Raw genomic sequence first — 13,982 nt, 5'->3', positions numbered from 1 at the left:
TAAACCGCTCTCTGGTTAAACAAATACACTTGGTATTTCGACAACTCTTAAAGCATAAAGATCTTAGTCGATCTCTGTCTTCTAGCATTAGCCTCATAAACAACCCGAGTCAGAGTACCAACCAGACCAAAGATGGACCGGGTCAAGCAGATTCTTGATAAACTGTGTCTCACGTTGACTGGACAGCTTGTAAAGTGGAGGAGCAGAGGCCCGTGTGTCAGCTCACCGGCCTCAAATGTAAACCTGAGACAATTCATGGTGCGTTCGCTGCTCCGTCACACCCTGTAAAAACCTGCTCAACGTCACATCCCGCCACGTGGACCCCGCCAGCTCACTGCCCGTCCACAGCAGGTCTCCTCCCTGCTCTCCGGCTGCTCCCTCTCCACTCCAGACTCAGCTGCCCGACAGATTTGAGTGGCATCAGATCCTGAAGAGCTCTGAGATACTTTCAAAAATAATAAGTTTACCGAACCAGATAAGTGTGAGTTTCACGTCAGCCTCCTGCCTTCGCGGCAACGCTCCACCTTTGCTTTGGATGAGAACTCCCCCAGACCACTCAAGATGTGACTCACCGTCTGTGGAAGGCCAGCTCAAGTACCCACGTCTGCAGAGCTACCAACTCTCACGGTTTCGCCGTGTGACACATGCTTTTGCATGTTCTCACGCTCTCACGCCACACAACCAATTTCTCACGGCAAAAGAAATTCTGATTTTGGGCCGAGGCGCGTTGGTTCCTTTTCAAACTCCGCGACGATAGATGGCGCTAAGGAGCGCATCTATAAACCTATTCGCTGCATAGACATCCTATTTACCCCAAAGAGTCCCGGAGTTAGCAACAGAAGAAGATTTTCAAACAGACACAACGAGCAGAGACTACGGTGTGTTAATGCAGGGCTCTCAAGTGTCACGCATTGAGCGGGACAGTCACGCATTTCGGTCTTACGTCACGCACTCCCGCCACACATCGTATTTCTCACGCTGAAAAAACTCGGCTATTTAATGTTTTAATGTGCCGCACAGGGTTGCCAGGTCTGTGTGACAAAACCAGCCCAATGGCCAATCAAAACCAGCCCAAACCAGCCCAATGGCCAATAAAACAAGCCCAATATCAGAACTCAAAATATGCCTGTGCCAAACCATATACACTGCTTTTAAAGTCCAACAACATTGCTATCATTTCCAAATGTATTGTAATATCTACAAAGTAACAACAAATGGTTAGTATGCCAGCATTAAAAGCAGTTTTCCCTAAACAGTTATTTCACCTAGGTCCTAAAATGGCCTTGTGTAATTAGATACAGTATATTATCATAAATAAAATATAGCTCTGTGAAGGTGTAGACCAATTCACTGACGGACAAACTAACCTGTTGCTTTGTCTTGAGGCTTTCTCTTCCTTTCTCTCTTCCTCCTGCCTGGACAACATGAATGTACTGTTTTACTTCATATGCATTCACTGTAGTTAATGCAATACCTTATTTCAACTGAAACACCTTATGTTGCTTCACTATATTTTTATCATATACTTATAGTTCAAACAATGTACGCACTCGACAACTGGAGAACGGAGCAGCATTTCGAATGTGTTTCCCGTTTTGCTGTGGTTTTGGAGATCACTGTGGTGCGCACAAATCTCGGTTTTGCAGTACCGACAAAAAGCTTTGGTATCATCCCCAGCCACACGTTCTATCCATTCTTTAATTCCGTTTTCACTTTCCCATTCTTTCGTATATTTCTTCCCGTATTTAGCCCACTTACCGGGTGGCATGTTTCTCCAGTGTAGCTAGCTACACTAACTACCAGACCAGAGTTGGGATCGAGCGGGTCGCGGGAGACTGAGAGCGGCGAGAGCTTTAGGTGCGTGTGTGTATGTGGGCGTGTCCCATGTCCATGTGGGGACGTGCTGATCTGGAGTCAGTTTGGTAGGATTTGGGTAGAAATAAATTTCATTTAAAATATGGATTTTTATTTAAAGATATTCATGTAATTTGCATGCAAAATAGGTCTACCCGAACCAGCGGACAAGAAATTCAACCCGCGGCAACACTTCAAAAGTAGCCCAATTCCGCGGGAAAACCGCGGACCTGGCAACACTGGTGCCGCAGCACGCAAACATGAGTTGGCCGCGCTGCCCTCACCGTGGAGGAATCAAGCGCTCCCCTGGAGTTCTGCTGTGAGGAGCCACTTATCAGCCAATCAAAAAGAAGAAATGGGCTACACAATAGCCAATCAGAAAAAAACGTATCTGTTGTATCTGTAAGATTTAATCCAGCAACCAATGATAATAAAGCGTCCTGGATAGATATGTCACTCTTGCCTGTTTTCAAAACTTAAGAGCCCTGTTAATGACATGTGGTTCAATTAAGTACTCTCTCTTAAACTTTAAATCTTGAAATAATTTGTTGTGTTTGTGCGTGTGATTTTGTGTGGTGATGTAAACTCAGCTGTCATAACAAGCAGCAGGAGAGCACCTTGTTAACCTCTTGGTATACTGCATGCTCAAAACATCAGAGCATTGTTTGTTAAGGCTGCCCACATAGCATTTATCACTTTATTTGCAGGCCTAGGAAAAGGACCCTCTCAAAAATGTTCCAAACAGCACTTTGAACAAGTAAGATGTATTCTAAAGAATTTAACATAAAGACAGGACATTTGTGCAATAGAATTAGGCATGTTTTTGTAAATGAGTAGAGTTATTAAAAAACATTTTAATTCTTTAAGGTAGCAAAGATGCCTCGTAAAAGACCTTTGCCAGGCCAGAATGCAGGGTACAACATGGGTGAAACACCACATTCATTCTAATTTCCTGATATTTGAGCCACCAATGTGTGTGGCTGCGTGCGCGGCAACATTTTGGTCACCCCTGACAAAATCTCACTCCAAGGTTTTTTGAAAAGTTGGCAGCTCTGCGTCTGACATAAGATAGATCCAAGAAGCAAACTAACTGGTACATTTACAATGTGGTGTACACTCAGCACAGCAACGGTTAGCTAGTTCCTGGCGTGAAGTGGTCCCCTTTTGAAGATCCGCTATCTGCTGGTCAAACGAAGAGGACACTCGCGTGCACACGGCTTAACAGCTTTCAACAACCTCTCAACAGGAGATATCCTCTGGAAGGTAACCATCAATAACAGACACAGGAGCTGTGAGATGCTTACAGACTGACACTTTATCTATATTGGATTCACCAGATTCAATTCCCCGTTCAGCTTTTCTCTCATATCGGAGTTTCAATGGTCTATGTTTGACCAGATAATATTAAGTGTCAGACAATAAATGCAGCACATGTAATTTTTGCACATATTTGTCATGTTGTGAACATTTGCACATTTGCTTGTATATGTTGCACAACTCATCCTCTTTATTTAAGCACGGTGCAGTTCTTTGAATTTTAAGAACCGTACTTTTCTATTCTTTATTTTGATTCTTCACTTCACTCTTGCATCATTTTTTTTTTCTCTTGCTGGGATTTTTTTGACTGTTATGCACCAAAATACCTATGCAGACAAATTCATGTGCATGTGAAAACCTCCTAAATTTTTTTTCTGATTCTGCAGAATACTCCACAATGCCTAATCTTTCTTTAATTATGCAAAATGAATTCAGGACGAGGAATGTGACGAGACACCTGTAAGTTTACAGAACAAGAGTTCTCCCATTATCTGGCAGGAATTTTAATTTTGATCCCTTTATAATCAAAAAGAGTGCAAGAGAGGCTTTTTTATTATTATATTGGAGTGGAACTACTTTAAGAAATTAGATTTGTTAATCCCAGACGTCAGAGGTATATTATATTATCAGGACATGAGATGGATTTGAGGATTCACAGTTTAAGTGGGCAACAGGGATCTACCACTTGGCACGAAAGCCAGAATCCAGATGAAAGAGTCATTAACAAAAAGGTGATGGAGCGAAATAATGATGGACATTCAAGTGTTGGGGCACGGAGACCTTACACACAACTGGCTGGCTAATGTGCGTGTCGGGCTGACACGGGAAATGTGATAGTGGCAGTCATCAGCTGCAATATACTCCCCGTTATACTCCTAAAACAGCCATGCAAGGTCACGTCGTCCTTCTAAAAGCAGGGGTTGCTGCGACCTGTCAACGCTAATGTGTCAGTCCGCATGGGAGCACATGATCCGGTCCAGTATGTGCCCGAGAATGTATTTGCAGATGTAGTAGAGGAAATATGCTGCCAAGCTTTCGGCTTGTTTTGACCTGCTCGCCCAGTTACATATAAACTGACAGAGATCACGGTGACCTGCCGTCATGGTAACGTATCTCTACAACTGTACACAGGGAGAGGAAGCTCAGGAATCCGTCATCTGAAGAGACGGAGCTGAAAGAGAAGAGGGGGCTGTGAAGGGAATGGATCAGAGCAACACCTCCAGAGGACGAGTTATGACCGTTACCACGCTCCCACACTCACCTGCTCAGGAAGCCCGGGAAGGACAGGCGGACGGGGTATCCGTAACGGATCATGCGCACCATCTCCAGAACCCCGATGTGCTGCAGCTGGGTCGACACTTTGACGCTGTCAAAACCGTCCGGCTGACCGCTGGCGTTGGGGCGCACACACTCCACAAAGTGAGGCGTGCACGCCTGCAGCTTACCGATCACGTCTGACAGAGAGTTCTGAAAGAGGGGAAAGAAAGACGGGAGGTTAAGTCAAGCTCGTCATTTAAGGATGACGACGGGACGAGCGGCATGTAGCGCTTTGACCACAGAGGAAGGGCTCTGGAGCTTCTTGCTTTTGATTTGCAAGACCCAGGTGAGATCACGTCGTGTTGGAGATCAAGCAGTTAGATTTTTAATGGGGGGGGGGTTCTCTGGAGAAAGCAGAAACACAAAGAGCTCTTTCGAAGGGTGTGCGAGTGAGTTTTTCTTGGAGGCCTGCATTCACAGATGCTGCATCCAAGGGCACACACACACACACACACACACACACACACACACACACACACACACACACACACACACACACACACACACACACACACACACACACACACACACACACACACACACACACACACACACACACACACACACACACACACACACACACACACACACACACACACACACACACACACACACACACACAGGAACACACACACAGTGTGTGTGTTTGTTTCCTCCCAACTGACGTCAGTCTAGAGACCTTTAGGTACAAGGATCAATCAACCCCTCATGCTTCAAAGTCACGACCAGCACTCGCACTGCTGTCCTTTCTCCAAACACGCGCATGTACCCACACGGCACACAGTGGCAGTTGTTCATTGTTCATTCATTCATGTGGAGGGCTTCAGGCTTGGCCTGGTACAGCATCATTCTTCGGCCCACTCTCTCCTTCCCTGAGGGACTCGTCTACCACAAGCCCACAACTCTGATTGTGCGACACACTGGCTTCATTCAAGCCAAAGGTACCGCTGCTCGGAGCCACATTTCAGCCCCTCTGCGTCACCAGCAGACGCTGCACTGCTTTCCGCTGACTGAGTAGTGAATAGTAACGTGGAACCGCATGCAGAGAACATTCAAACTCCACAAGCGCTAACCAATTAGTCAACATGCTCAGTAATGTCTGTTATGGAAAGAAGGACCAAACATCATGATTTATTACTCAGACTTAGAATTAGGCCGAAACACTTTGAATGTGCGTCGAGTGATTCTTACCCTCAGCTGGACAGCCACCGTGATGGGCCCACAGCGCTCCAGCCTTTGGAGGAAGGAGCTCGAGCCCTTCTTCTTCAAGATCTGGCATTAGAGAGATAATGGAGAGGAACACTTACGAGATAGATCTGCATCTTAATTCAAGAAGCAACTGAGGAATAAGGAACCACTACCACATCATTATCACATTTGAACATCAAATTAGGCCGTGTGGAGGATATTTGCAAAGCACACTGACCGGCCACATTATACCATTTCTGTGCTCCCCAAATAAATCTTTCGTATGCTGTACAGTCCAACTGGGCCCATTACTGCCTTATGTGTTATTAGTCGTCTCTCCACTCAGTGTGGTTGTGCAACATGGCCTCATGTTACCGTATAAGGCTGCTGGGACAGATCAGGGAGGTGAAAGCAGTCTCATGTAAGCCTGCTCTCTAGTTGGCTATGAGTCAGAGACAACCTTTCCAGTTTCACATGTGTACCAATACAACATGCTATTTAAATATGAAGAAAAAAAGACAACAAGTGTGTGATTACATGACTTGTGCATGTGTAGTTTCGATCTGAAATGAATCCAATTCCCAGAGGTTTATTTATATATATAAATAAACCTCTGGAAATATACATATATATAGCACTATGTTGGGAAGTAGCTTGAATTCGATTGTTGGGTTTCTTTTCTTCTAAAATTACCATCGCTGTGTGTCCATTGATCGGTAGTGAGGAGCCCGGTTGGAACACAGACCTCGGGACTGATCGGCTTTGTTCAGCTCATCATTTTCTTTATTCAATGTTCTAGTTTCAAAAGCTCGGACGAATAAACCAACTGATGACAGAATATTTGTAATGACCAGTGAAGAGTGTACTGTACCTCGGTGAGGTCATGGCACCTCGGGGACCGTTGGGGCACAATGTTGGCAGTGATGGGGGCGGCTGGGGGCCTCCTGTGGAGCAACAGGGCCGCTTTAGGCCCCCTGAGCCCAGCACGGCCATGGGCCGCTGGCACCAGAGAACCAGTCGGAGTCAACTTGGACTGGAAGAGCTGCTGCAGCAACACACTCTCACTGGCTGCCGGGCACAAAGCACACACGGAGACGGAAAAAGAACAAATTAAGAAAAAGCAGCAACAGCATTGGTGGAGAAAAGGGGGAGTGAAGCAAAACGAAGAGAGAAAGAAAAGACGGAATGAATGAAGGAAAGAAAAGAGGGAAGAAAGGAACAATGGGGATGAAGTAAACAAGAAAGGAGGGAAGCATCCGAGGAGAAGTGTCGGGAGGAGACGTTAGGCTCCATGTAAACAATCGGTCAACAGGAGGGGGTGGACCGACACGTGGAGCGGTCCACAACAACAATGAGCTCATTCAGTGAGCCACACATGTGTGAACGTGGGCGTGTGGCTCTCATCAGAGAGAGAGAGCGAGAGAGGAAGGGATGACGGCAGGTAGGCGTACCAAGCAAAGAAAAACATACGAGTCCTGGACTCATTTAAGGACTTAACTACATAGACTCACGTCGACCCCTCTCCTCGCCTGTTAGCTTAAGGCTTAAACTCCAAGCAGGGAGGCAACGACATCTGTGAGAGGAAACGATGTAACGCTAACATGTGCGGCCGAATGGCAACGACGCATCGTCCCGGCCGAGCGCTACCCTTTAGAAGATTAGCCTCATCATGAGAAATTAGAGCCATTAGGTGGTGGATGCAAGGCGAGCCTGGCAGTCACACAACGACGGCCTGTGTCCCGCTCACCACAACACCCCACATCTGGCCCCTCCTACAGACAACACACACACACACACACACACACACACACACACAGACGGTGCCGTCTGCAACACACATCCAGAAAAACAACCACACTTTTAGACAGAGTGGCTCTGTGTGAGTAAGTTTCACCCAATGCGGTTATACGTGTGTTTTCTTTATTGGGTACTTACACTTCATCGTGAACAGGAGGTTCTGAGGAAGAGAGTCCTTGTTTCTGGTGAGTGATCCTGTGAGATCGTAGGAAATCTGGTGGAAAAACAAAATCATACGTGGACATTCACTTACACAGTGCATTTATTCTGACATACAATATCAAATAGTTTGGAATAAAGACCAGCATGCAATGGGATCGCGCCAATTCAGGCCAGGATCTTAAGGAAAGCAGACATTTTGAAACTTCATTTTCATTCAGACACTGGTCAAGTGGTGTGGCGCCAAATCAAGCCGGGGTCATAATGTGCATGCTATGAAAAGATGAATAAACTATCATTGCATTCTTCTCCAGGTGCAGCCTATTTAATCTCTTATTTTTAAGTTTGAATACACTCGCATAACTAATTTGTTATTTGTAAGGACATGTAATTGTCACAGAGTTTAAACCCAACAGTCAGTGTTTTTATTGTATATTAGTTGTTTTGGGAAAGATAATAATGGTTCATTCAGTGAATTAGTTGTCTATTATTCTTTTTGGAAAGACACTGGTGTTATGACTTTAGATGTCACCAGCACAGGGGCTCCGCTGCACTGTTGGTGAGGACTGTAGGAAACTGGATTATTGTACATTAAGTTGTGATTGAGATTCAGGATTTCTGGCTTTTATAAGTCGACTGCAATGACAGAGTCGTGATGGATTTCATGTTATACTACACAGCCCCCCCAACTTTAAATAAATATATACACGTTTCAGCAACACAGACGGACCTGTCCGGCATAGTGGCTGACGGTGAACGCTGGGCCCTGGTCTTTGGGCGGCGGGTTTCCGTTGCCATCCTTGGTGGTGAGGGAGAGACACGGAGTGGGATGGGAGTCCAGCCGGGCCGACAGCCTCTTGTACAGCGCCTGCTCGGCCGGCCGCGGGCTCTGGCTCTCCTCGTCTAACATGCACAGCAACCCCTGAGGCTCCTGGAGGAGCAACACACAGGAGCCCAAGAGATGCATGTCACGTTTACAAAGAACTATTGACAACAAGAGTAACACACCATCTTCATTACGACACGGTCATTGATCACTACAGGGTGTAGCTATCCTTGTGGTTTTTAAATAACTATTTTTAGGGCATTTTTTATCATTAGTGATAGAGATTATAGGGCTGGAAGGGGAACATGCAGTAAAGGTTGTAACATCGAGAACATCTTAACCACTGGGCTTCAGTCCTCAGAGTAATAATCCAGTTAGTTAGATTTTTCACACAACCAGTCTTTATGTACGTCACATGTTTGTTGTATAGAAAGCTTTAAATTAAGCTCAACAGCTATTAATTAGCTGAAACGGTTAACAACCGTAAAAAAAAAAAGAGGAAACAAAGTGATGAAAGTGTGAATTTGATCTGTGTATTTAAAAGCTTCCGTCACAGCGCTGGATGGACGTTGTAATGTTGAATTACTTCACGAGACACCAAACTGGACCGGGCCGGTCTAAACGAGCAGCGTGCAGTACCTGAAGAAAGAAGTCCAGAACGGCTGGCTGGTTGCCGGGGTAGGGAGGGGTCTCCATGGCGATGCCCTCCTGCAGACACTCAGTCTGCTCCTGCTGGAAGAGCACCTCAGAGACGTAGCGCCTCAGCCGCTCGTTGGTCATGTTCACGCACAGCTGGAATGCACACACACACACACAAGCTGTAAACTCACTCCAGTGGACGTGCTATGAAATTCCTCTTCGGGGACACAAAGCTTGTATGTTTTAGTTTTAAAGCAAATGAATGCACAGACACAACCTGGAACACAGCCTGCTGGGGCACCAACAGAGAAGTAAATGAGGCATGAGTGAACCGACTACTCATGTAAGCACACCAGACCCCAGAGACGTCACGTGCCATCGTATACGGAGTAATCCATGTCCCGATGTCGGGCCTCCATTCCATTATAATATGGTCAAAGTGCTCCTGCTGGGACACGTGAACTCTTCCTAACCCAGCAGTCTACCAATAACAGCACAGGAGTCCATCAACCGGGGGGGTGCCTGGTGTGTCTGTGTGGAGCACACAACTCAAGTGGAAGGTGTCACATTGATGTAATGAGATGGAACACAGAATATGAAGTGGAACAACTCAGGACCGCGTTCTGCAGCAGCCGTTTAAACTTCTCCTGAACCTAAATGAGTCACAAAGTGGAACACAAAATAAAACTTTCAGTGTGCTGGTCCAGGAACGAAGTCGTCGTTCTTGTGCTCCGGTGAGTCCCTGTCCCCGTGTTCAAGCCAAGCTCGGATGAATTTTCTTCTTTTTTTTTTCTTCACAAAAATAGGAGCCAGACCGATGCAGCCATGTGATAAGAACATTAATCCTGGAGGACAGGTAACAAAGACTAGCTCACAAATAAAGTGAACATTAAGGTAATCATGTTGTTTTCAGGGCCCAAGTGAAGCCTGGCAGCCCTCAGCTTTGGGGTAATGCTATTCTCCATTTATCTATCCATTCGCTGTTGTGCGATTGAATCGGAACAAATCACGACATGACCCACATTTCATGTCCCGGCTGGCTGAGAAGTGCTGATGGAGAGGTGTGTTGCGTGGTCCTGTTTTCTTTCCTCCGCGTGTGTCTCGTCTTCACGCTATCGGCTCGTACATGAAAGGCTTAGTCCCAGCAGGTGGTTGATTGAGTTAGCTCATTAGCAAAGTGCTGAGCAGGTACAACACACCTCTGACACACACAGCTCGAATTAACAAGCCCTAATGACATGGATCAAGCTGCGCATGCGGAGCCGGCCCGAGTACGAATCTGCTTGTGTGTACAAACATGTCACATGTGAGTGCATGTTGGTCACCGATGTGCCACAGCTACTGTCGAAGATCACCGGGTTTGTTTATCCAGACCTGGCTTCTCCTCTGGGGGCGTAACGAGTGGGATTTGAACGAGCCGATATTAAAGAACGCAGCTCGGCGTCAACAATGGAGACGACGTCTGGGAGAAGGAGGTGGGCAATGCCATCGCCTGCCAGTGATGTAGCGTCTCTTTGTTTCTTCTATTTTGTTAGCACTCTGCGTGACAAAGAGGAACGGTCACGCGGTCCCTCGCTTCCACTAAGATGAGAGAATATCGAGGGGAAGACGAAGACTAAGACCATTGACGTCTTAGTGTCACGCGCACCAACGTAACACACACACACACACACACACACACAAATGCAAGCAAAGACAAACACACACTGGTCTTAATATCGGCTGTGAGGAGATTGGGAGTTCCTGAGGGAGCAAACGTGAGCTCTGAGTAGAAGGAATAAGCACTTAGCCTCTGTTGTGTGTGTGTTGAAATACAGTCTATACTTTTCCGCTTAGAATGGTCGAGTATATTAACGGTGAATGCTTGATGAGCCCATAACAAGTGAGCTGCACATGTTGTACTCTGTATACTATGCAATCACACACCCTGACATAAGGAAAACAACAGAGCGTCGCAGACACGCTCGGCATCCGTGTCAAGAAAAGAAAAATACAGAAAGAAGTAAAAATGAAATTGCTTCTCCATCTCTAAATAAACTACTTTGTGCATAGCACACACAGAGAGAGAGCGAGAGTGAGAGAGAGAGAGAGAGAGAGAGGCCTTTGTCAGCCCTCAGTTCATTTAAGGACAGCTGAATCACGCCATTCAGACAGACCTCATCTAATTTCTTGCAATTAGACTCAAACGTCTCGGCTAAAATAGACAACAGTCCAAATATTTTTCACAATTTGATTAAGATCCGTTTGAAAGTACAAAACCACAAACTATTCAGAGAAATGTCAACAGCTCAGGGCGGCCTTCTCAGCCAATGATGCTAATCAAGGAATGTCATGAATGCATTTGGCTGGAGGGAAAGAGGGAGACGACATTGATGCGTATCTCTGGAATTCACTGGAATCTAATAAAAGTCGGCGTTGTCCCACCTGCTCAAAGCCATTCCTCTGAAGTTCTTCAAATCCGAAGATGTCCAAAATCCCAATTTCCAAGGCAGGATCACTGGAAGGAAAGAACAAGATAGAGAGCAGATGTATTACGTACGAGTTTAACTCCAGGATCAACGTGAGGACTCGTTTGCTCACGTCACTCTGACAGGAATTATCATGTTTGTGTGTGTGTGTGCATGAAGAAGGTTTGTTGGTAGCAAGTGGAGAGGTTGACAAATGAATGACGTTGTGTGGTTGGTGTGTAAACAAGGCAAAGCAAAAACATATTCCAGAAGATGGAGCACCGGTTATCTGACTGTGATAAGACCTCACAACATCAACACCACATAGGATCCCTCGGCCTCCATCTCAGAGTGTGTGCGTGTATGTGTGTGTTTTTTTTAAGTTGTTGTGGGCGAGACCTTCACAGAAACCTTGGGTGTGTTGTTTTTCATTTCAGTGTTCGTGCCTATCTGTGCATGTTATGCAACGTAAACTATGTCAAACCTTCACTAGTCTGAACTATGTTGTCGCTGCAGAGGCCTGAGTGAGGCACGGGGACGACGCCAGGCACTTGCTAACAAACGGCAGCGATGTAATGGGCTTCTAAAGGAATGTTGTTGGCGGTATACACCGACAAAAAAAGCAACCGTGAGCATAAACACACACAGCTGTACCCAATGCTGTCGTCTTGTCCCTGCAGGTAGTCGTTGGTACTGTTGACCAGGTAGCTGAAGAGGCGCCCGTAGATGCCCTTCGCAAGCTGGTCTCTGCACTGCTCCGACGCCTCCACTGTGTGGCCCCTCGTGATCAAGTCACCTGACATGAAAAGGACATTCCAACAACATTATTTGATGATTATGTTGATATCACAGTGATAGAAACCATATCTGTAAGTATCATTTGGGGATTTTATGTCCCAATCCTGAAAAGAAATGATTGTTTTCTGCTGCAAGACGACACTGATGTGTTTTAAACATAGTTGTCCTGCTTGTTGAAATGTAAGTTTCTGCACATTATTAATGTCTTCTACATGTCTTTGTCGTAAAGATTCATCTGATGATAATCACAGGGACAGACGAAGGCTGGTGATTGGATACCTTTGAAGTACTGGACGTCAGAGGTGAGGGCGGAGCTTAAGTCACTGGAGCACACCTGCAGCAATCCAGCAACTGTGCAGAGGAAGATCGGAAACCGTCAGACGATCTGACAGTGACGTGATGACGAGATGAAAAACAACCAAAACTAGAGAATAATAATTATAATTTTTTTTAGAAAAACAATAGGTTCGTGTCCAACGAAGTGGTCACAAGGACCCTAAAACATGTCGGATCATACAAAAATCCTAAAAGATTAGGATGCCGGAAAGGTTGCTCTGATAACAACCCAGAAACAAATGTGCCCTTCCCGACTGACAACAAGCCGAACCCCACTCCAAACCTAATCGATCAATTGGTCATCAGTGGATTTCTGAGACAACCCATAAACGGGTGACAGCGACCCAGAAACCCTTTGCTCACATCACGAGCCATGACATCACATATCACCCTGACAACGACCGGCTCTTTCCCTTTCAGGCGCTGCTGTTGTTTGTTTACCATCTCACTAAGGTCAGGGGTCACAGGAGCAAATGTAGCGGTTGGATCAACAGACACGAGTAGAGAGTTTCAGAGGGCTCTCTCCTCGCCTTGGTCCCGTTTTGGCAAAAATAATGTGACGTACCAAACGAGTGACTGTCTGGCCTTCAGCTCGTGCTGGCAAGCTGCCGAGCAGAGACTCAAGATACAGAGAAAGGGGAGGAGCGATGACGACGAGGTAAACACGGCGAGTGGGTGGGACGCTCCCTTCCTTACTGCCCCACCCCCACCCAGGGTGGAAATGTGACCCCGGTCATGTGACGGCGGGCACTGACCTCTTTCCAGCAGCTGCAGGTCAGAAGGGAAGGCCGTGTCGTCATCCGTCAGTGAGGTAAAACGTAGGTCCCCAATATGGAGCACGGCAGACAGCAGCATGAACACCGAATCCACCTCCTAGCAGAGAGAGAGAAGAGGGAGGTAGAGAGGAATCCTTTATGAACGAGAAGTTGAAAAACATGAATTTCCCTTTACATGAAATGCGGTGGACATTTTCTCATCCTAAATCCAACCGTGGGATGTACCATATTTATCTTAGTTTACTAATGCCATGAAAAATAAAACACACCAATAGAAAATCCAATGCTTTTTACTGACGCATCCACCCTCTACTCTTCATTCACACACTTATTTTGCTCCGTCCCACTCTCCCTTCCTCTGTGCCCTTGAGTAGAGGACACTTAATGGAATACCCCATTACCCACTGTTCTGAATCTCGGAGAGGGGGATGCTCGAGTTTGAGTGTGTGTGTGCGCTTGTGTGAGTGTGTGCACTCTCTCAAGGCAGGATATTGGAGCTGATATCTGGGAGATAAACACACGCATTAG

At 46.2% G+C, this 13,982-nt stretch overlaps 1 protein-coding gene across 1 annotated transcript in view; it reads right to left on the bottom strand.

Annotated features, from left to right (window-relative positions):
* myo16 (myosin XVI) overlaps positions 1-13,982 on the bottom strand; it is a 69,608-nt gene that overhangs the window by 18,889 nt on the left and 36,737 nt on the right. The window contains exons 18-27 of the mRNA XM_056433362.1: positions 13,434-13,551; positions 12,622-12,693; positions 12,199-12,340; positions 11,522-11,594; positions 9,098-9,250; positions 8,363-8,563; positions 7,612-7,687; positions 6,548-6,744; positions 5,680-5,760; positions 4,433-4,638 (exon numbers count right to left, since the gene is read on the bottom strand). Of these exons, the coding sequence (XP_056289337.1) occupies positions 4,433-4,638; positions 5,680-5,760; positions 6,548-6,744; positions 7,612-7,687; positions 8,363-8,563; positions 9,098-9,250; positions 11,522-11,594; positions 12,199-12,340; positions 12,622-12,693; positions 13,434-13,551 (1,319 nt within the window). The remainder of the gene's footprint in view (positions 1-4,432; positions 4,639-5,679; positions 5,761-6,547; positions 6,745-7,611; positions 7,688-8,362; positions 8,564-9,097; positions 9,251-11,521; positions 11,595-12,198; positions 12,341-12,621; positions 12,694-13,433; positions 13,552-13,982) is intronic.

The sequence above is a fragment of the Pseudoliparis swirei genome, chromosome 2, assembly GCF_029220125.1.
Source record: "Pseudoliparis swirei isolate HS2019 ecotype Mariana Trench chromosome 2, NWPU_hadal_v1, whole genome shotgun sequence".
NCBI lineage: Eukaryota > Metazoa > Chordata > Actinopteri > Perciformes > Liparidae > Pseudoliparis > Pseudoliparis swirei.
This window is presented reverse-complemented; position numbering and strand designations above follow the sequence as displayed.